The 23,243-nt window shown below is 42.4% G+C and overlaps 1 protein-coding gene across 3 annotated transcripts in view; it reads left to right on the top strand.

Moving 5' to 3' along the window:
• The window catches only part of zc3h18 (zinc finger CCCH-type containing 18), a 207,023-nt gene that overhangs the window by 42,670 nt on the left and 141,110 nt on the right, over positions 1-23,243 (top strand). For 2 of the 3 annotated variants that reach the window (XM_048546317.2, XM_048546316.2), the window contains 4 exons: positions 5,099-5,191; positions 5,768-5,919; positions 8,287-8,319; positions 14,822-14,933. In XM_048546317.2, coding sequence (XP_048402274.1) covers positions 5,099-5,191; positions 5,768-5,919; positions 8,287-8,319; positions 14,822-14,933 — 390 coding nt within the window. The remainder of the gene's footprint in view (positions 1-5,098; positions 5,192-5,767; positions 5,920-8,286; positions 8,320-14,821; positions 14,934-23,243) is intronic. The other variant, XM_048546318.2, reaches the window with a different exon arrangement.

Below are 23,243 nucleotides of genomic sequence, written 5' to 3'. Positions count from 1 at the left end.
CACGTTTTCAGCCAAGTCGTTTATATATATCATAAACACCAGAGGTCACAGTATGGATCCTTGTGGAACACCGTTAGTCACATGTCTCCACCTTGAAAAACACCCTTCTACTGCTATCCTCTGTCTTCTGTGGGCAGGCCAGTTCTGAATCCACGCAGCCAAGTCACCATGGAACCCATGCATCTGAATCCTCTCAATGAGCCCACTATTAGGGACTTTGTCAAAAGCCTTACTAAAGTTGATGTAGACAACATCCGCTGCTCTACCCTCATCGATCACCCTTGTCACCTCCTTGAGAAATTCAGTCAAGTTAGTAAGACATGACCTGCCCTGCACGAAGACATGCTGACTGTCCCTAATTAGGCCATGCTTTTCCAAATGCACAAGAATCAATGAGACAAAATCGTATTTCACTTCGTCCTCACCGGTCTATCTATCGCAGAGGCATCTATCCATGGAAGTAATGGTCGGAGTGACCATGACAAAGGCTATGTAGAAATGAGTCCTACCTTTTCATTTGCTTGATTTGCACGCCATTTAAAACCTGTAACATTCACATGTTCTACCACCATGAAGACAGCAGTATAAACCATCTACAAGATGCTCTACAACAACTTACCAAGGCTGAAACAGCACCATCCAAAATTACAAGCCATACCATCTAAAGGACAAAGGTGTGGCAATACCACCATCTGTAAATTTCATTTGAAATCATATGCCATCCTGACTTGGAGCTAGTTTGCTCTTCCTTAGCTATTAATTGTATAAAAGCCTGGAACGCCCTCTCTGTCAGCGTTGTGGATGTACTTACACCATATGAACCATAATGGTTTACGAAGACAGGGCAGATCACCACCATCTCAAGGGCAACCAGGCTGGGCAAGAAGTACTGGGGTAGATAGCAGTGCCCACATTTTGTGAATTAATTTTTTTTAAAATACAGGGGGAGAGGGTCATTAGCTGAAGAGAGAAAGCTGTAAGTAATATTGACTCACATGGTTTGTGTTTCAAAGAAGAACCCAGGGGCTATAGAACAAAGAACAAAGAAAATTACAGCACAGGAACAGTCCCTTCGGCCCTTCAAGCCTGCTCCAATCGAGATCGTCTAACTAAGCCCATCATCTATTTTCTAAGGGTCTGCATCCCTTTGCTCCCTGCCCATCCATGTACCTGTCCAGACACATCTTAAAAGACACTATTGTGTCTGCATCTACCACCTCCGCTGGCAACGCGTTCCAGGCACCCACCACCCTCTGCGTAAAGAACTTTCCACACATATCTCCCATAAACTTTCCTCCTCTCACTTTGAACTCATGACCCATAGTAATTGAGTCCCTCACTCTGGGGAAAAAGCTTCTTGCTATCCACCTTGTCTATACCCCTCATGATTTTGTAGACCTCAATTAGGTCCCCCTCAATCTCCATCTTTCTAATGAAAATAATCCTATTCTACTCAATCTTTCTTCATAGTTCGCACCCTGCAGACCAGGCAACATCCTGGTGAACCTCCTCTGCACCCACTCCAAAGCAGCCATCCTTTTGGTAATGTGGTGACCAGAACTGTACACAGTACTCTAAATGTGGCCGAACCAAAATTTTATACAACTGTAACATGACCTGCCGACTCTTGTACTCAATACCCCGTCCGATGAAGAAAAGCAGGCTATGTGCTGCCTTGACCACCCTATTGACCTGAGTTGCCACCTTCAGGGAACAATGGACCTGAACACCCAGATCTGTCTGTACATCAATTTTCCCCAGGACTTTTCCATTTACAGTACAGTTTGCTTGTGAATTAGATCTTCCAAAATGCATCACCTCGCATTTGCCCATTTTGAGCTCCATCTGCCATTTATCTGCCCAACTTGCCAATCTATCTACATTCTGCTGTAATCTCTTTGCATTCCAGGGTGATGTTAGTTGGTGAGCTATAGCAGGTCAGAAATCTCACGATACCAGATTATAGCCCAACAGATTTATTTGAAAACACAAGCTTTCAGTGCTTCACTCCGTTTTTAGGTGTTAGTGAGAGAGAAAGTATCCAGTGTAGAACTTATAAATAAAAGATCAAAGGGTCACACCACTGATGAGGATATATGAAACAAACCTAAATTGCTGTTAAATCTTTCATCAGTTAGAAGATTTTAATTGATTACTGTGTATATGTAAATCCCTGAATTCCATTCAAGTCGATGTCCTGAGAGAAAAGGAGACATTTTAGGTCGGACAACCTGTGTTACGTGTGAGGCCTTGCCTAGAATCTGTTCGTGTTTTGGTTTGGAGTCAGGCTGAGTTTACTTCTGAAGTAGGAATTCATAAAATGCCACATTGACTGTCTATAAACAGTGACTTGAAAGGAGTTCAGTTTGTTTAATACATTCTCATCAATGGTGTGACCCTTTGATCTTTTATTTATAAATTCTGTGTCAGATACTACCTCTCTTAGTAACACATGAAGAAGGAGTGAAGCTCTGAAAGTTTGTGTTTTCAAATAAACCTGTATGACTATAATCTAGTACAGTGTGATTTTTGACCTTGTCCACACCAGTCCAACATCAGAGCTATAGCAGAGGAGAGTAAGTGACTATATCATTTGTCCACCATATCCTTCCAAGGCTGTGCCTTGTGTTAAGTTAGTAAGCTAAGGGGAAGTGGCTAAAGGTGAAAGAGAGTAATGGATTGATTACGATTTAGGACATCAACAATGGAGTTAAGTGTGCAGTTGAGAATATCTATAGTTGTGGAACTTGTGATTGGAGAGCCAGAAACTATGCAGTTAAGATAACAAAAGTGCACAGATTATGTAAAGTGGAGGATCATTCTTTCTGGGAGCTGATATAGAAAAAGGTGGGGTTGAAAAGTAGAATAGAGAGTTGGAGTTTGATAGTCACAGGTGATTAAAGATGGCCTCATTGCTGATTAATACAATGGGAACAATGAGGACCTATGAGATGACATGGTTAAGCGATCCCAAGTGCATGAAATTTCATGGCTGTTTTGTACCTAAGATTAGGCATGTGCTTGAGATGGTCGAAATCTGAACTAGGTATGGCTTCATGGAGACCTCGCAAAATTGGAGTCAGTGGGAACTGGGAAACTTTCTGCTGGTGGGAGTCATGTATAATGCAAAGAGGTTGTTGGGTGTCAACCATCCTAGCTCCAGCACTTAACACTTACACACAGCCTAGTACCTGCAGGACTTATACCAGGACTCCTGCCTCTTAGATAGTAGTTCCCCAGGTAGACACTTTACAGTCAATCTGTTCAGATATGTTATGACACATCTCTGGAACAGGTGTGACTCGAGACCAGGCCTTCAAACTTGAAAAGGTAGGGACACTACCACTATGCTTGAAGACCCAAGTTCCTCAAGTTTTTTTAAATCAGGTTGTTCAGACATGTTGTGACGTATCTAGTGCAGGTGGAATTTGAACCCAGACCTTCTGGCCCAGAAGTGGGGTCAGTATCACAGCACCACAAGAGTCTTTAAGATCAGGGCATTTCGTAGGCTCACCAACTTCAACTGTTTCGTCATTAAACTTCAGTCCATAATAATGTCAAATATGGGTACATCCCCTAATGATTGCACAATCTTCAGCACCATTCGCAACACTTCTGAAACTGAAGTCAGCCTTTGGCTGACAAATATGAAGTAACATTATGCCATACAAGTGCTAAGCAATGATTGTACCCAGCAATAGAGTGACCGACCATCGCCAATTGATGTTTCATTGGTGTTACCATAACTGAATCTCCTGCTGTCAGCTTACTAGGAGTTACCGTGGGCCATAAACTGAGCAGGACAAGCCATATAAATAAAGGAGATACAAGAGCTGGTCAGTGACTTGGAATCTTGCATTGAGTAACTCATCTGTTGTTTCCCCAGTGTCTGTCCACCGTCTACCAGGCACAAGTCAGGATTGTGATGAAATACTTTCCTCTAGCCTATTTGTGTACAGCTCCAACAACACTGAAAGTACTTAATACTATCCAGGATAAAACAGTGAGGGGCTCTTGTGGTGCAGAGGTAGTTTGCTTACCTCTGATCCAGGAAGCCTTGGTTCAAGACCCGTCTGCTCCAGAGTGATAAAATAACATTTCCGAACAGGTTAATTAGAAAATATCCATAGCACAGTAAAACTGTCCAGGAAAAAACAGCCCTCTTGATTGGTACCCTAACCACCACCTTTAGTGTTCACTCCCATCGCTGTACCATCTACAAGGCGCACAGTAGTTACTCTTCAAGCGTCCTCCAGCCACAACTTTTCAAATGCATGACTATTTCTGTCTAGAAGGACAAGGGTAGCAGATGCCTGTGAACACCACCCCCTGTAAGTTCCTCTCCTAGCCATGCACCATTCCTTCACTGTCACATTGCCCAAATCAAGGAGCTGTCTTCCTAATAGTATTCTGTGTGACCCTGCACCACCAGAACTGTAGCATTCAAAAAGGTGCCTCACCACCACTACCTCCAGGGAAACTATGGATGAACAATAACTGCCACAATAGACGGAGATGACCATATTTCTTGAACAGATTTTTTTTTCAGAAGCACGTAAGGCCTAAAATGCACTGGAAGAAGAGAAGTCTCTTCACTCTTCCCTAACTTTCCTCATTCAGTTATTACTGGATGTGCTTTTAGTTGTATAGAACATAAGAAAAAGTTGAAGCAACAGACCATTTTGCCTAGGTTCACTTTATCACCTGGAAAGACACTCCCTTAGTACGCCTTCAGAAACACAAGTAATAAATCCAAGCCCTGGATTGGAACCTGAGTTTCCAGGTCTCTGTTGCTGGTCCAATGATAGTATCTCTCTGCCGTTACCTCCTGAGGTGAAAATTGTGGCTACTTGATGATTGGGCATACGTCATTTATAATGATTGGATTTGGAATATTTCAGGTTCACAACATAACTACCACCTGCAGATATAGTGCTACCAGTAGATGGCAATCACGGTCCTTTAATTGGAGATTTTACTGTGAACTGCTGTTTCTGCCTCTGGCTGCTGAGGATTAACATCCAGATTAAATAATTCTGTATAACGTTTAAGCAGTGACAATATTGTTTACATAAAAGATTCTCTCTTTCTGAACCAGGGTGCTCCAGTGATTGATGAATTGATGCCACCCATTCCCTTAGAACCTCCAGCAGAGAGTGCGTGGGAAAGAGGCTTACGACATGCAAAAGAGGTAAATAGCAACTTGCCTCAAATTTTGAAACACTAATTTCGCTAAAAGGCAGTCAGTCCTCCCCAGACCAGCATGTTCTTGCCTGCCACCCAATCACCAGCAGAGTGTGCCCTTCACCCAGTGCAAATCCCTGAAGGGTGAATGTCCTCACTAATTACTGGAATGTCTCCCTGGATAATGAACAAGATTGTCTGGGGTTTGATTTGAATCCATAACCTTTTGACCTAGGTGAGCATGCAATTCACTAAGCCACACTTGAGTGGATAGTTTCATATGTGTTTGGCTTGGTCATGTGATTTTTTTTTCTTGGTCCATCTTTTGGAATCTGTTAACTCAAAAGTAGTTCAACATATTACATTGGAAACTTCAAATCTGATATTACATTGGAAACATCAAATCTGATGTATGAGGTTTCTGGTTACTCAGTTATTTATGGTTCGTCACAGTGAGCCTAGGTATGTGTTGACCAGGTGTTAAACAGTGAGTGAGCAGAGAAGTACAGCAAAGGTAATTTGAAGGTTTGCTGCTGAATTGATGCTTGGATTTGTTTTCAGTCTTTCATATTATTACTTTCAGATGCTGAAAAAAGCCACCATCAGGAAGGAACAAGAACCAGACTTTGAGGAAAAACGGTTCAATGTTACCATTGGTGATGATGATTTTGACAAGGAAAATGATTTTTATCGGGACTGGAATTATCGTGTTGCAAGAGACATCCGAGAGCCAGGGTGAGCACTGAAAGGCACAGCAGCTGGTTTCCATGTTGACTGTAGTTGATCAGAACAGATGTGTACTGCCACTTTGTTAATGAGTAGTGAGCACAATTTGCTCATGCTGCCTCAATTGACCAGGCTCAGACAGCTAATAATTCATTTAGGCTCTTTGTTTTCTCAGTATTGTATTCAAGGAGTCCAAATTTGAGGTGGATTATTATGTTCTGTTACGGATGTACCGAATGCGTTTTTGCATGAGGATTCAGAGGATTAGATAGGGTAAACATTGAGAGTCTTTTTTCCTAGGATGTTGATGTCGGCTCGTACAAGGGGGCATGGCTGCACATTGAGGGGTGATCAATTTAAGACAGATGTCAGAGGCAGATTCTTTACTCAGAGAGTGGTAAGGGCATGGAATGCCCTGCCTGCCAGTGTAGTTAACTCAGCCACATTAGAGGCATTTAAACAGTCCTTGGATAAGCATATGGATGATGATGAGATAGTGTAGGGGGAGGGGCTTAGATTAGTTCACAGGTCGGTGCAACATCGAGGGCCGAAGGGCCTGTTCTGCGCTGTATTGTTCTATGTTCAATGCAGGCAACAATACTTTGTATTGTACCCCTTTTTCTCTGAGGGCACACTTACACTTGCAACAAAGAAGAAAATTTTAACCCAGATATCTCAAAACTGTTTATATTAATGTATTTTGGCATTGTAATTTAGAGTTCGTCTGTGAATGCAATAATTGCACAAAGATCAATCCTTTTAAGCATATAAAATTCAAACAGGGTAATTCATTGAGTGACCAGCGTAAACATAAGTGAAAGAGATAACTGTGTTTGATGGACCTAATTGCCAAAGTGCATAAGCTGGGGCAGTAGATTCATCCAGTTGGAGTGTCAGTCATTTGTATGACATCACTTTGGTAAACCTCTTTCTTAATTCTTTCTTTATACAAATGGAGAGTATTACGGGCATTTTTGGAGGAATGCTTACTGGCTGGGCAACATCTTGATATTGGCCAGAAGCAGCACTAAATCCTAATCCACTTTCTGTTAGCCAAATTGGTCCAGGGTCTGACAGCAAAATAGTTCACTCCTTGAGGGAAATCCCAGTTTGTACCAGTCAGTATTCTGCATATTGCATTAGGTTGCAGGAGATGATATATTAACTTAATATTGTACAATTCAGAATTCATGTAGTTTTGATCTGCAGATCAATTGCCGCTCAGCGTTAGCACCACCATTTATCATGTCATTTGAATGAGTTCAGATGCTACAGTTTTCTCATTGAAAAAAAAAATGCAGTTTTACCTTCTCATGCATTTAAATAGTTGCTGAATTTTGTTCATTTTTATCATTTGGCTTCATGTTAGTGTGCATTGTCTGGAGAATCTCTGCGCTGTACCCAATTACAAGAATGCAGTTCTATTCTTGATGTATGTTGAGTTATGCAATCCCAGCCACCCAGAGGGTGCGCGAATCAAGTAACGGTGGTGCTCCTGAGGGAGAAAGGTGATGACTGAATCAAGGTTTCATTTTCTAATGAGAAGTGTATGTCTCTTTCTGAACCAGAGCAGAACTGGCATTTGCCTCTGTTTCTTCTGTAAGACAACTTGATCTACTGGCTCAACATGCTTCCATGTACTCACTGCTGACTCCATCCACTAAGAGCTAGCCAAAAACACTCCTTTGATCTGGTCAGGGGACCTCCAACTCTGTATTGAGCGTTGAGGCACCGTGCAATCTTTCCATGATAACAAGTTGTAGAGTTGGATGAGCACAGCAGGCCGAGCAGGGGGCTAACTTTTCGGGCCTAGACCCTTCATCAGAAAAATCTTTCCATCACCTGTTTTCCTAGTAATTTGGTAATGGGAAAGCTGGTAAGCAAGGTACATCTGTGTTCAACAGAATTGAATTTTTCAGGATGAGTCCTCAAAAGTGTGTTTATGGTAGTTCATGCAAAAGAAACTCAGTTGAATATTGCTCCCTTCTGCATTATGGACAGCACTGTTTCCAAAGTTGATGCTTTGAATGTGATTCTCCTGTTTTGAGCATTTTGGCATAAATCTTAATGGCATATTATTCTGGAGAGCTTTTGGAAAGAGGCTTTGCTTATTGAGACAATTCTTTAAAGTGTATTTGGCCATTGTTGAGTTAGGTGGGTTTAGATGCTGCTTTCAGTTATTGGTAACAAACATTTACCAACTTATTACATGTTTCAGTTGGAAAATTAGAGTTGGAATTTGGTTACAGTAATTGAGGATAATAGTTTTTAAAGGCTGTTAACTGTTTTCGGGCTTCAGCTTCTATTGGAAACGTGAACGAGTTTAAAGTAGCAAGCCAAATAAAACCTTCTTGTACTTTCCTTCAAATGCACCAGCGACTTGGAGTACAGAGAGGCAATCAGTTACGGGTAAGGACTGTTCAGTGTGCTCTTTACTATTGTTAATACTTTCATTTATAGATTTACTGGTCAGACTATTCACCATGCCTGAGCTGGAGCTTTGCATGAATATCATTGCTAATTTAATTCCTCTTTTTGTTTCAATGAAACAAAGAGAGGAGGAGGCTGGAAGAATTGGTTCCCTGTGAACAAGAGGCAGAGTGGTACAGTGATGTTGGAGCAAAGTTAAAATCATTCTGAGTTGATTATTGAATACTTGTCTGTCTTGAGATAGTTTTCTGTGTGAACTGTATAAGATTTCCAAGTGTCAGGGCAACTTTGGTGCTCAGATTAACATCTTGGGAAGGTGGGATGCAGCATGCGAATGTGGTCTAGTTATCTTGCAAGGTTGTGTTTTGAGGGCAGAGTTCAACTTTTTTTTATAATTTGCTAATGAATTCTGAGAGATGTCTTTGCACAGTTAGCAACAGTCCCGGTGGGGGGGGTGGCGGCGGCGGTGGAGGCATTAATCAGCTCAAATGTTCAGTGATACAAAATCACTTCCAAGTGCTTGTTCTTGTTTTCCGAGCTTGACTCCCAGTTAGTGCTAAATTCTGGACTACAGAGAAGATGGGTTCCAGGAATCTTGTGGCGCAGTGATAGTGGCCCCACCTCTGAATCAGTCTCACCTGCTCCAGAGGTGTAATAGCATCTTAAAATGGGCTGTCCAGAAAATATCTATAGGATGGGTTCTATCTAACTTCACCTGCATCTACATTTCCTCACAATGAAGCAGTCACTGGCCATAAATGGCAAAACCTTGATGATATTTGTGCTTTGGTTGTTATGTGCCACGATGTTACTTGACACTTAAGTGCCAGTCAATGTCTGCCCTGACCAAGGTGGAGTCTTAAACACCTCACCTTGACATTCATAGCCATTACCACCACTGATACCCCTGCTGTTGGCATTCTAGGGGGCACTATTGATCAGAAACTCAACAAGAGTACCAAGGGGCGACAATGTAGTGGTATTGTTACTGGGTTAATAATCCAGACAAATGTTAATTAGTACCAGTAACCCACTAATGCTCTGGAGACCAAAGCAAAGCACTCTGAATCCTGGAGGTCTGAAATTTAAAAAAGCACAAAATGTAGGAGAAACAGAACAGGCCTGGCAGCATCTATGGAGATAGAAGCAAGAATTAGCATTTAAGCCCAGTTAAAGTCTTTTGGAACCATTGGGTCACTAATGCTCTGGAGACTTTGATTCAACCCCAATACCTGGCAAAATTTCAATTCAAGTAACAAATCAGTTCAGAAGTACTCTTGGTAAAATTATCATTGATTTGTTTATTGTTCATGGAATGTGGGTATTGCTGGTTAGACCATCATTTATTGCCCATTTCTATTGCGCTGGAGAAGGTGGTAATGAGCTGCCTTCTTGAACCACTGAAGTTCTCTTAAGTGTATGAATACTGAGTGCAGTTAGGGAGGGTGTTCCAGGATTTTAAGCCGGTGAAAGTGAAGGAACAGTGATGCGACTTGAAGGCAGGATGATTTGGAGAGGCACTTGCAAATGAATGTGTTCTCAAGCATCTGCAGCCCTTGTCCTTCAAGTGGTAGTGGTCACCTGTTTGGAAGGCTCTGTCAAATGAGCCTTGGTGAGTTGTTGCATCTCGTAGATGGTGCACTCTGTGCATCAGTAGTGGAGACAGTAAATTTTGCCAATCAAGTGGGTTTCTTTGGATGTTTCCTCATCACCCTGTTCAGAGATGTTTTTGCACACACCTCTGAAGCAGGAGGGACTTCAACACAGCGCCCCTGGCTCAGAATAGGTACTCTACCACTGCACCACCTGAGCCCAGCGATCTGTTTTCATTCTGGGTTGTGTCAGACTACTTGAATGTTGTTGAAGAATACTCTGTGACACTCCTAGTTTATGCCTTGTGGTGGGGACCTGGCATTAGGGAGACATAAAGATGAGTTTCTCTCTGCAGAATTCCTAGCATCTGACCTTCTGTTGTGGTTGCAGTGCTTGTATGGCTAGTCCTGTTCAATTGCTGATAAATGCTAACCCCACAGGGTGTTGATAGTGGTGGGGTGGCAGGTGGCGGGTGGAGTCAGTGATGGTAATGCAATTGTACATCAGAGGTAATGGTTAGATTATTTCTTGATAGGTATGCTCATTGCCTGATACTTGTGTGGCATGAATGTTACATGCCACTTATGAATTCAAGCCTGCATTTAGATGTGGGCTGCTTTAATGTCTGAGTCATTGCAAATGAGGTTGAACACTGTGCAATCATCAACAAACACCCCCACTTCTGATCTTATGGAAGGAAGTTCATTGATGAAGTAGCTGAAGATGTTAGGACCTAGGACACTATCCTAAGGTAGGTGCTGATATTGCAGTTGTACTGGAACAACTTCAAATTCTGGAGTGTCAGTTCTGAGATGATAGTGGAGCGCCTTTTTAAATCACTGCAATATGTAGTCCTGGGACTCCCACACTGCTGTAAGATTGTGTCCCAGGAATTTGACCTATGGCAGTGAAGGAATTGCAGTACAATTCCAGGTCAGGATGATGAGATTTGGAAGGAAACCTGCAGATTGTGGCATTCCGTGAATCATCTGCTCCCTTTGGCGTCATGGAGGTTGCTAGTTAGGAAGGTACTGCCGTAGACCCCTGGATATGTTGGTGCAGTGCATCCTGTAGATTGTACACACTGTTGGCAATACAGTAGTGGTGGAGAGAGCTGAATGTTGAGGATGGTGGACAGGATGCCAATCAAGTGGACTATTCTTTGTTCTGTAGCGTTTGGGCTTCTTAAATGTTGTAGGACTTGCTTGCATCTGGAGCAAGTGGGAAAGCATTCCATCACACTGCTAACTTCTTGAAATGTATATTTTAAAAAATGAGACTACAAGAGCACATTTAAGGCTGTGACTTATGGGTACATAATGTCTGCCTCCTGGCTGCCCCAAAGGTTCCTCTAGTACCTACAAGGTACACATGAGGCGTATATAGTAAAAGAGATCTAAGGCACAGACAAAGGACCTTCAGCCCATCAGGTCTGTGCTGGTCAAAAACAAACACCTAATTATTCTGCACTTGGCCCATGGCCTCGTATGCCTTGGCATTGCAGTGTACATCTAAATACTGCTTAAATGTTATGAGGGTTTTTGCCTCTACCAGGCAGTATATTCCAGATTCCCAGCACTTTTTCACTTTGAATGAAAAACTCTTTCCTCACATACTTTCTAAATCTCCTGCTCCTTACCTTAAATTTATGCACCTCAGTCATTGATCTCTCCACCAAGGGGAAAATTTCCTTCCTTGCCTAGGAGTATGTCTAGATCATTCTGGCCCTCGACCCTGTGCTGCCCTTCAGTGAGATCATGGCTAACCTGTGGCCTAGCTCCACATACCTGCCTTTGGCCTGTATCCTTTAATTCCCTTGCCTTAAACATTTATCTACCTCTAAAATTAACATCTGATCCACATCAATTTCCATTTTTTGGAAGAGCGGTCCAAACCTTGACTGCTTTTCTGAGCAAAAGTGCTTCCTGACATCTCTGCTGAACAGTGTGGCCCTAATTTTTAGACTTGTGCTCTTTAATTCTAAAATCTCCAGTCAGTGAAAATAGCTTAGCTTTATCTACCCTCTCTTTTCCTGTTATATCTTGAAGACTTCAATCAGATCACCCCTTAATCTTACGAATTATAGAGAAAGCAGGCCTATTTGTGTGTCGCTCCTCCTAATTTAACCCCTTTAGTCCAAGTATCTTTCCTGTAAACCTACCCTTCCTAAGGTATGGTGCCCAGATCTGTTCACGGTATTCCAAGTGGGGGCCTAACAAGGGTTTTGTATAACTGCAGCATAGCTTCTATTTTCTTAAACTCCAGTCCTCTAGCTATAAACGCCAACATTCCATTAGCTGCCTTGATTATTCATTGCATAATTTGTGGTATTTTAATAGTCGATGCACCTGAACATTTGTGTCTCTTTAATATATGACTTTGTGCCATTTTTCAAGTCATTAGTAAATAATATGAATAACTGAGGTATATTGTAGACACCAGTGGTCACGTCCTGCTAATTTGATTACCAGCCATTGTCCCTGCTTTCTGTCGCCTGGCACTCAAGCAATTTCCCTGCTACGTTAGTAATTTGCCGTCAATTCCATGGGCTCCTACCTTAGTTAACAGTCCCTTATGTGAGATTTTATCCAAAGCCTTCTGGAAATCCATTTAAACAACATCCACAGACATTTCTCTTTCCACTAACGGAGTCATCTCTTCAAAAAATTAAGTGAGGTTTACCAGGCATGACATTCTTGTCGTGAATCCTTGCTTTCTATCTCTGACAATTGAAAATTTCGAGCTGTTCAGTTACCCATTTTTGATTTATGGACTTTAACACTTTCCCTACCACAGGTTTCTTGTTCAAAAATCTACCTTATTTGCCTTAAAAAGAATTCAACAAGCTAGCCTCAATTCCCTAGCAGGGAATCCCACAGATTCACAAGGCTTTGAGGAAGGTTTTCCTCAGCTCAATCTCGGATCTGCTTCTCCTAATTTTGAGGCTATGCCCCCAGTTCTAGTTTCACCTGCCAAGGGAAGCAACATCCCTGCTTCTGTCTTATCTATTCCCTTCATAATTTTGTTTTTAACATGCATCGCCTCATTTCTCTAAATTCCAGTGAGTATAATCTTAGTCTTCTCAATCTCTCCGCGTAAACTGACTGTCTCAATTCCAGCATCAACCTAATGAACCTTCTCTGCACTTCCTTCAGTGCCATTACATCCTTGCTCAAGTAAGGAGACCAAAAGCATACACAGTACTGCAGCTATGACCTCACCAGCACCCGATATGTCTAAAGCATAACCTCCCTATTTTTAAACTCCATTCCTCTAGCAACAAAGGACAATATTCCATTTGCCTTCTTAATTACCTGCTGCACCTGCAAAACATCGTTTTGTGGTTCATACACTAGGACACCCATGAGCCTCAGCGTAGCAATTTTTCACCATTTAAATAATAGTCCATTTTGCTGTTATTCCCTCCAAAATGGGCGAGTTCACATTTACCAACATTATACTCCATCTGCCAGACCCTTGCCTACTTACTCAACCCATCAATAACCTTCCGCACACTTTGCTGCACCACCCGTCAGAATGTCCTCTGTGAACTTTGACACGCTACACTTGGTCCCCAACTCCAGATCATTTATGTTAATTGTAAGCTTTTGCAGTCCCAACACTGATTCATAAGGCACAGTAGCCACTGATGCCAACCAGAAAAGCACCCATTTATCCCCATTGTTTGCTTTCTGCTAGTTAACCAATCTTCTATCCATGCTAATGTCTTTCCCCCTGACACCTCTCACTTCCCAATGATGGCCTAGCAAGTCATTCAATGATATCAAATGGGCAATTAAGATTGACCTCTGTGAATAATTAAAGCTTGAAGATCTTTAACAACTGGTGTAGGGTTTTACTTCAGGGTCCAAAAGGCAAAGCAAATCAAACCACAGCATCAGCCTATCCCCCATGAGCTCCTTTTAAGTAAGATACGATTCCTTCTGCTCTCTTAACCCTACAATTACTTTTAATCCTAAAACTGTATTAGTGAATGGTCATGCATAGCTTGATCTACCTTCTGTCCAGTTTCACTGCCAAAGTGCCAGTATTTGAGACATTGATTTGAAAGTGGATGTCAATATTGGTTGGGCAGGTATGCTTATTTCAATCTTTATTATGAAGCTCTATTTTTGTTCACATGGCCAGATTCTTCCAGCCCTTCTGCTTAAAAAACCAATCTGCATCACTAGCAAATGTCATATGCTTTTTGCAAATTGCCATCACCATTGATTCCTCAGAAATTAACCATCTTCATAAGCCCTGGCTGTTGAGCATACTAGCATATAAACCAAAGAACATATGTGTCCGTAACATTCTCCCTTAATGGAGACTTTTAATAAAGGTGACTCAAAACATGTTGAGTTTTACCAGCAGATGTTTAGATTTGAACTGTTACCATCGAATGAGTTTCCAGTTTCAGCTATGGGTAGCTGTTCCCCCAACCTTGTCATGATCTAGTAGCATTGAAGTCCTGTTTTGATTCAGCCTTCACTGACAGCTACCATTAGAAATTTCAGAAGAACGATGTTCTTTGCGACTCAGTGTATGAACTAGAACTGTTGTTGGTTTGTATAAATTTGTAATGATGGGAAAATGAATGTGAAGTTGTTAGCCTGAATTCCCATCCCTGCTTATTATCCAACTACCACACCCCACCTAATAAGAAAATATTTGTTATGAGGGGGGAATTGAGCCTTTATTGTACCCTGCAGTATCTGGCTGCTAGAATTCATTGTCTGGTCCTATGTGCAAAGCATCATTAGTAGGCAGTTGCATGTAATCATATTCACCCTACTATAATTATGTTTTATGAATACTGCTGTGATATTCAAGATAGAATGGAAACTGGACTACACAAGCTTGACCCTTTTTTCTTGATGCTTAGGCCTGACCCCTATATAACTCCCTATTATGAGCATGAAGTTGAACGGTACTGGCGTGGTGGACAATACGAGAACTTCAGAGTCCAGTGGACAGAAGCGGACTATCATTACAGGGTAAGCTTGTTGAGAAACAAAATAAGCATTTTGTCAAAAATTTTTGTTTTGCACTTATCAGGACAAGATGCAAAAAAAACCAAAATAAAGGCAAAGCAACGTTTGCATTAGTATGAGAGGAGGGTGCTGATTTGTTGGCAAGTAGGCTGTATTTGGTAGAGATGTTACGGTCTTTGGAGGACATGGAGCTTCATGTCATGCTGGTATTGAAATACATACATTGCATCAGTAATCGCTGTGATACGCAGAATATTTTTTTGATCTGACGACAGCTTCTTGTTAATAGCAAACTCCTCTCACAGAAACATGGAAAATTGGCAGAGGAGTAAGCCTTTTGGCCCTTAGAGCCAGCTCCAACAAACAACATGGTCAGGGCTGATCTGCCAGTCGTAGTTCCCTGTTTTCTCTCCCGCTATCTCCTTAAACAGCGGGGTGACATTTGTTACCTTCTGATCTACAGGAATCGTTATTCTATGCAAAATCTTGCCATCTACCCTGCACAACTAAAGTTATCAATACAGAACTTTAATATTAAATTCTCTTTTTGCCATGTAATTGACATTGAATTATCCAGTAGCTTGCATTAAGCAGTGTTTTTATGCATAGTCATAACTTGAATGAATGAAACTAAACTATTTTTAGTTAAATTACTTTTAAAGACAGCATCTTTGCATAATACCGGTGAGATAACATGAGTGAAGAAATGTGTGATATATTGAGGTGAACGGCAATGAAATAGGAATTAGAGAAAATGGTGGATGGTGCACACGTACAGAAGGAGTGATTTGTCTCCTTGTTGTCTGATTTCTTTTATTATTAGGCCCTGGGGTTACTGGACCCTGCTTCTGCTTTGTTGTTCTTTCCTGTTTCGTTTAAAATTATTCCCCAACTATTTATCCATTCTCACTCTGCGCCTTGTATATGTCTCTCATTTTTTTATCTGTCAATTTACCTCCTATTAACTCCTTATTATAATTTCTGTAATTTAATCATCTCCTGATTCCCAGTTAAGTACGTTATTATAAAAGAATACCAAGAACTCGGGGCAGGAGTAGACAATTCATCCTTTTGAGCCTGCTCTATTATTCAGTTTAATCTTGGTTGATCTCGTCGCAGCCTCAACTGCATTTTCCTGCCAGCTATTCGCAACCATTCAACCAATTACTGATTTAAAATCTGCTTCTCTCCACAATAAGTTTACTCAGTCTTGTGGTATGAACCACACTCTGAGCTAGAGAATTCCACAGATACATGATCCTTTGAGAGAATTAATTTCTGCTCATCTCTGCTTTAAATCTAACATCCCTTCTCATAAAACTGTGATACCTCTCTCTAGAATCATAGTCATATAGCATGGAAACAGATCCTTCAGTCCAATTCGTCCACGCCAACCAAACATCTCAATCTGACCTAGCCCCATTTGCCAATGTTTGACTCATTTCCCTCTAAACCCTTCCTGTTCATATAGCCATCCAGATGCCTTTTAAACGTTGTAATTGTACCAACCTCCACCACTTCCTCTGGCAATTCGTTCCATACATGCACCGTCCTCTGTGTGAGAAAGTTACCCCTCAGGTCCTTTTAAAATCTTGCCCCACTCACCTTAAACCCAAACATTGTAGTTTTGGACTTGCCCACCCTAGGGAAAAGACCGTGACTACTCACCCTAACGTTGCCCCTCATGATTTTATAAACCCCTATACGGTTACCTCTCGACCTCCGACACAGAGCTCCAACCTATTCAGTCTCTCCCTGTAACTCAAACCCTCCAACCCTGGCAATATCCTTGTAAGTCTATTTGGCACCCTTAAGTTTAACAACATCCTTGCTGTAGAAGGGAACCCAGAATTGTATGCCAAAATCTGAAAGTGGCCTCACCAATGTCCTATACAGCTGCAAAGTGATATCCCAACTCCTGTGCTCAGTGTTATCACCAATGAAAGCAAGCATGCCAAATGCTGCCTTCACCATCGTCTACCTGTGATTCCACTTTGAAGGGGCTATGCACCTGCACCCCTAGGACATGAGTGGGATTTGTGGCATTAACAAGAATAATACTTTTCTAGTCTATGCTGAAGTCAGAGGGAGAGTACAATAAAACTGAAGGCCCGTCTTTTAATGATTTCATTTTATTTGGGGATCTCTGACCCAGCATCGTATCCTCTACTCTGTGGGATACCCTGGATGCTGCTGCTGGCCTGGATGACCATGTGCAGGAGATATCTCTGGCTAGAACAGCTCAAGCTCCAGATCTTTTCTAGATTGGCCCACAAGAAGAAACATGTTTCAGTGTCTAGTTTGTGAACCCCTTTTAGCATCTTGTATAGCCCAATTAGATCTTCTCTCATTCTTCTATACTCTAGAGGGTATTAGCCTAGACTACTCAATCTCCCTACATATGATGAGCCCCTCATCTTTGGTATTAATTTTGTAAACCTCCTCCAATCTGCCTCCGGTGCAACTACATCCCTCAAATAAGGGGCCAAGACTGTACGTATTACTTCAGAAGCGGTCTCACTAATGCCTTGTACAGTTGCAGCAATGTTTGCCTACAGTTTATACTTTCTTCAGTAATAGATGCCAAAATTCCTTTTGCCTTCCTTATTACTTGCTGAACCTGCATACTAGCTTTCTGCAATTCATAATGAAGGAACTACAAAACCAGAAATATGGGAATATTTTAAAATATTTTCAGAGTATTTGAATATTTTCAAAATATTTATTTAAGAAGCACCTTGGAATGAAACAGTTTTCATGTTGAAGTCTGTAATCTGACAAGAACATTAGAAAGATCTCAAGCTGACCCGAAACTTTAACTCTTTCTCTCTTGATGCTTTCTGACCTGAGTGTTTCCAGAATTTTCTGTAATAATTTCAGATTCCCAGTATCTGAAGTATTTTGTTGTTTTCTTCTATTTACTTTGTCCTCGTCATTTTTAGCTTGTCTGTATACGATATGCTCCACTTCGGATGCAGAGTCCAAATCTAAACATAAAGTTTCTGCACCTGTCTAAACTGATCAGCAGCAAGAAAACCAAATTGCTGGAAAAACTCAGCAGGTCTGGCAGCATGAATGAAGAAAAAAATCGGATCCAGTGACCCGTCACCTGACCTGAATCGTTAACTCTGCTTTTGTTTCTTCACAGACGCTGCCAGATCTGCTGAGCTTTTCCAGCAACTTCAGTTTTTGTTGGCCTTGGGCTGCTACTTCATTTTGAAAGGTGTTAAATTACACTAATTGTTGTAATGACAGTTAATCTGTGATTATTTCTCACATGGACAATCTTGCCTCCTTTCCTCCCTATTGTGTAACACTGCAGGTAATTTAGACACTCCAAACAAACGTTGCTTACATGTGTTAACCAGCAGTAGTTACCCAAACGTGGAAAATATTGCACAATGTGATACTGTTGAGAAATCAGTCATCTGAATGAGTTCAGAAATTAATTAAACATTTTCTTTCAATTTCACCTTCCTTTCCTGTACTATTCCATCCTAATGCTGTATCCTTTTTGCATTGAGAAATCCATGACCTCACCCAGGCTGATTTGATTTAATTCTGCCCTTGTATGATGGCCACACACTCTCCAGCAGTGGTCAGGGGCATGATCCCTTTTTCCTTTCAATAGTCCAAGTGTGCTGACCAAATTAAGACAAATGCTCTCAGCACTGACTGAGAATTGAACCTGTAGCTGCCCAATTTGTTCTGTTCTGTGTGATTACATATAGGGCTATACTTGCTGCTACCCTTTGGACCAATTGGTGCAAGATTCTAATAGTAACAGATAGAAAGCAGAGTTAACATTTTGGATCCAAAGATTTGTCTTCAGAACTGATTGTAGCAAGGATAAAGGTTGACAGTGGAATGGTTATGATAGCAGCCCATGTAAAAACAAGGTGGGGATAAGGACATGAGAGAAGATGCTAAGGCCCTATAATTATTGAACTCAGTGCTGAATCCTAAAGGCTGCAGAATCGCTGAGTGGAAATTGAGATGTTCTTCCAGCTTGCACTGAGCTTTGCGGGAGCACTACAGCTAGCCTGAGATACACATGTTGGCCAGGGAACATGGTGTTGAGTTGATTAGCAACAGGAAGCTTTGGGTCATTTTTGTGGTCAGAATGTAGATGTTCTGCATCTTTGTCTCTTCATCAGAAACTCCCCGTTGGCCCTGTGTTCTACCATGACATCTATGAATGGGAGCTGTTCGTTCTTTTCTTCCCTGGTGAATTTGCTGGTGAGAGAGTTGTTTATTAATTTATTAGCAGACACGCCAACTAATAAACAACACTCTCGCCAGCATCAAATTCACCAGGGAGGAAGAAAAGAACGAACATCTGCCATTCCTAGATGTCTTGGTAGAACGCAGGGCCAATGGGGAATTTCTGACAAAGATACACAAGAAGGCCACACAAACGGATCAAATCCTGAATTTCAACAGTAACCATCCCAACACCCACAAACGAAGTTGCCTGAAAGCACTACATAAACAAGCGACAACACACTGCAGCAACCTGGAACTACTATGCTGAAGAAGAAGAAGGTTGATGTGTTGTATATGGATTTCAGCAAGGCGTTCGATAAGGTTCCCCACAGTAGGCTATTGTACAAAATGCGGAGGAATGGGATTGTGGGAGACATAGCAGTTTGGATCGGAAATTGGCTTGCTGAAAGAAGACAGAGCGTGGTAGTTGATGGAAAATATTCATCCTGGAGACCAGTTACTAGTGGTGTACCGCAAGGGTCGAGGTTGGGTCCACTGTTGTTTGTCATTTTTATAAATGACCTGGATGAGGGCGTAGAAGGATGGGTTAGTAAATTTGCAGACAACACTAAGGTCGGTGGAGTTGTGGATAGTGACGAAGGATGCTGTAGGTTTCAGAGAGACGTAGATAAGCTGCAGAGCTGGGCTGAGAGGTGGCAAATGGAGTTTAATGCAGACAAGTGTGAGGTGATGCATTTTGGTAGGAGTAACCGGAAGGCAAAGTACAGGGCTAATGGTAAGATTCTTAGTAGTGTAGATGAGCAGAGAGATCTCGGCGTCCATGTACACAGATCCTTGAAAGTTGCCACCCAAGTTGACAGGGCTGTTAAGAAGGCATACAGTGTTTTAGCTTTTATTAATAGAGAGATCGAGTTCTGGAACCAAGAGGTTATGGTGAAGCTGTACAAAACTCTGGTGCGGTGGCACTTGGAGTATTGTGTACAGTTCTGGTCACCGCATTATAAGAAGGATGTGGAAGCTTTGGAAAGGGTGCAGAGGAGATTTACTAGGATGTTGCCTGGTATGGAGGAAAGGTCTTACAAGGAAAGGCTGAGGGACTTGAGGCTGTTTTCATTAGAGAGAAGAAGGTTGAGAGGTGACTTAATTGAAACATATAAAATAATCAGAGGGTTAGATAGGGTGGATGGGGAAAGCCTTTTTCCTAGGATGGTGACGGCGAGCACGAGGGGGCATAGCTTTAAATTGAGGGGTGAAAAATACAGGACAGATGTCAGAGGTAGTTTCTTTATTTAGAGAGTAGTAAGGGAATGGAATGCTTTGCCTGCAACGGTAGTAGATTCGCCAACTTTGGGCACATTTAAGGCGCCTTGGATAAGCATATGGACGTACATGGAATAGTGTAGGTTAGATGGGCTTGAGATCGGTATGACAGGTCGGCACAACATCGAGGGCCGAAGGGCCTGTACTGTGCTGTTATGTTCTATGTAAGTATTTAAGGACAATGGGTACGCGAACAGCTGGGTACAATGATGCCCATCACACAAACAACAACAGGAAGATATAGTATGCCCTGACACACTCGTCACATTACCATACATCAAGCACATATCTGAACTGACTGCAAGATTCCTATGACCATTGGGCATCAGAATGGCACACAAACCTATGTCAACACTACACCAAATGCCAGCTCCAAGACCCCTTACATATTATGGACAGAACTATTGTGATATACCAGATTCCATGCAAACACTGCAACAAACGTTACATTGGACGGACAGGGAGGAAATTGGCCACAAGAATACATGAACACCAACTAGCAACAAAAAGACTCCGCCAATATTCCCTCGTCTCTATTCACACAGATAAGGAGAACCACCAGTTCGACTGGGACAATATCAGGATCCTAGAATAGGCCAAACAGAGACAAGCACGGGAATTTCTAGAGGCCTGGTTCTTCTCCAAGAAGTCCTTAAATAAATATGTAGAATTAGACCCTATATGTACACCACTGTGAAGAAAAACCGGAAATGAGGTAATCAACTCCCAAAGGACCCAGAGTTTAAATACCAGGCAGGAAAGCACAACAGTGCTTCATCAGAGGCTGCACTGATGATGTTACCCAGCAGGGTAATGGAATGTCTGTGAACTAACAAACCAGATCAGTGAGCAAACCAACCACGGTGTGGGACGATGTTGGGAATGGAGGAGGGGAGGACTAAAGCCTCCCAGAGGGAGCAGTCCCTGTGGAACACTGACAAGGAAGTGGAGGAAAATATGTGTCTAGTGGTGGCATCCCACTAAAGTGGCGGAAAAGGTGGCAGGTGATCCTCTAGATGTGAATGCTGATGGGATGGTAAGTGAAGACCAGGGTTCCCTAATGCTGTATGGGAGGAGAGGGAAGGGGTGAGGGCCCTGTCAATCATGGTGGTGGAAAATCCTCAGTTGAGGAAGAAAGTAGACGTTTCTGAGGCACTTGGCCCCAATAACTCTTTGTGGGTACATGGACAGTTCCTTGCTCCAGTCCCATTATGAACCCCCCCCCACCACACAACTCTTCCTCTGGTACATGGATGACATCATCAGTGATGCTTACCTAGTTCACACAATCATAGAATCCCTAAAGTGTGGAAAGAGGGCACTGGGCCCATCAAGTCCACACCACCCTTCCGAAGGGTAAGACACCCAAACCCAAACTCAACCCCCCACCCTGTCCCTGGAACCTTGTATTCTCCATGGGTAATGCACCTAGCCTGCACATTGCTGGGTATGTTAGCATGGTCAGTCCACCAAACCTGCACATCTTTGGACTGTGGGGAGGAAATTGGAGCAGCTGGAGGAAAGCCATGCAGATGTGGGAAGAATGTGCAAACTCCACACAGACAGTTGCCTTCGGCTGGAATCGAACCAGTGTCCCTAGTGCTATGAGGCAGCAGTACTAACCACTGAGCCACGATGCCATCCTGATATACAAATCTTATGCAAGTTTATATAAGTTTTCTATTTGCTTCCAATTTCCATCCCACTCACCTTCATTCTGACTGCTCCCTTCTCTTCCTCAACACCTCTTTCCATTTCTGAGGATAGGCTGGCTGCCAATATTCACAATTAACCCGCCTGCTCCCACACTTATCTTGACTGTACATAGTCACATCTGGCTTCCTGTAAATACTCTCTCATTCTTTTATCTTCTTCCCTATCACATTTGTGCCAATGATGCCACTCTCTACAAGGGGACTTCCGAAATGTCCACCACCTTCATTAACCGAGGATTTCCCAGCATCAAGTGTCCCACCAACAGTGTCTGACCCATCTCCTACACTTCAGCTTTCACCCCTTCTCTTCCGTCCCACGACAGTAATACAGACCCCCTGTCTCTCACTTACCATCCCATCAGTATCCACATCCAAAGGATCATTGGCTGCCATTTCTGCCATCTCCAATGCCACCACCAGACACACATTCCCCATCCCTCGACTGTCAACCTTTCACAGGAACTATTCCCTCAGGTGTGACACCTGCCCATTTACTTCCTCTCGCTTCACTATCCAAGACCCAAGACATATCTTCCAGCTGCTCACAATGTGGTCTCCTCTAAACTGGGAAGGTGAAGCACAGACTGGGCGAACGCTTCACAGAATACTTACAATCTGTCCACAAAAATGATCCTGACCTTCCAGTTGCCTGTTACTGCCTGGCCGACAGCTGTGTTTCAGGCTTGTTGCATCATTCCAGCAAACATCAGTGCATATTGGAAGAGCAGAGCCTCATTTTCTGCTTGAGGACCCTGGAGCCTTCAGGACTCAGTATCGAGCATTTTCTCCCATATCCTTATCCGAGTCACCGCACATCTCAGCTAGCCATCATGGGCTGCTACCACAACCATCGCGTTATCAGCTGCTCATGGTCCCAATTAGCAGCAATTGATTACCCCAAGCTGACCTTTACTCATTCCTTTGTCTGTCCAACTATTGTTTTCTCTGTCTCTCTCTGAGCTTTATCTCCGCATGTCGTTTACTCCTCCTCCCAATCTTCAATATACCAACCGTTTCTTAGAATCGTTTCTCTTTCAACCCTGCAATCAGT

The sequence above is a fragment of the Stegostoma tigrinum genome, chromosome 16 (assembly GCF_030684315.1).
Source record: "Stegostoma tigrinum isolate sSteTig4 chromosome 16, sSteTig4.hap1, whole genome shotgun sequence".
NCBI classification, from domain to species: domain Eukaryota; kingdom Metazoa; phylum Chordata; class Chondrichthyes; order Orectolobiformes; family Stegostomatidae; genus Stegostoma; species Stegostoma tigrinum.
Note: the sequence above shows the minus strand (reverse complement) of the source record. Positions and strands in the feature narration are given on the sequence as shown.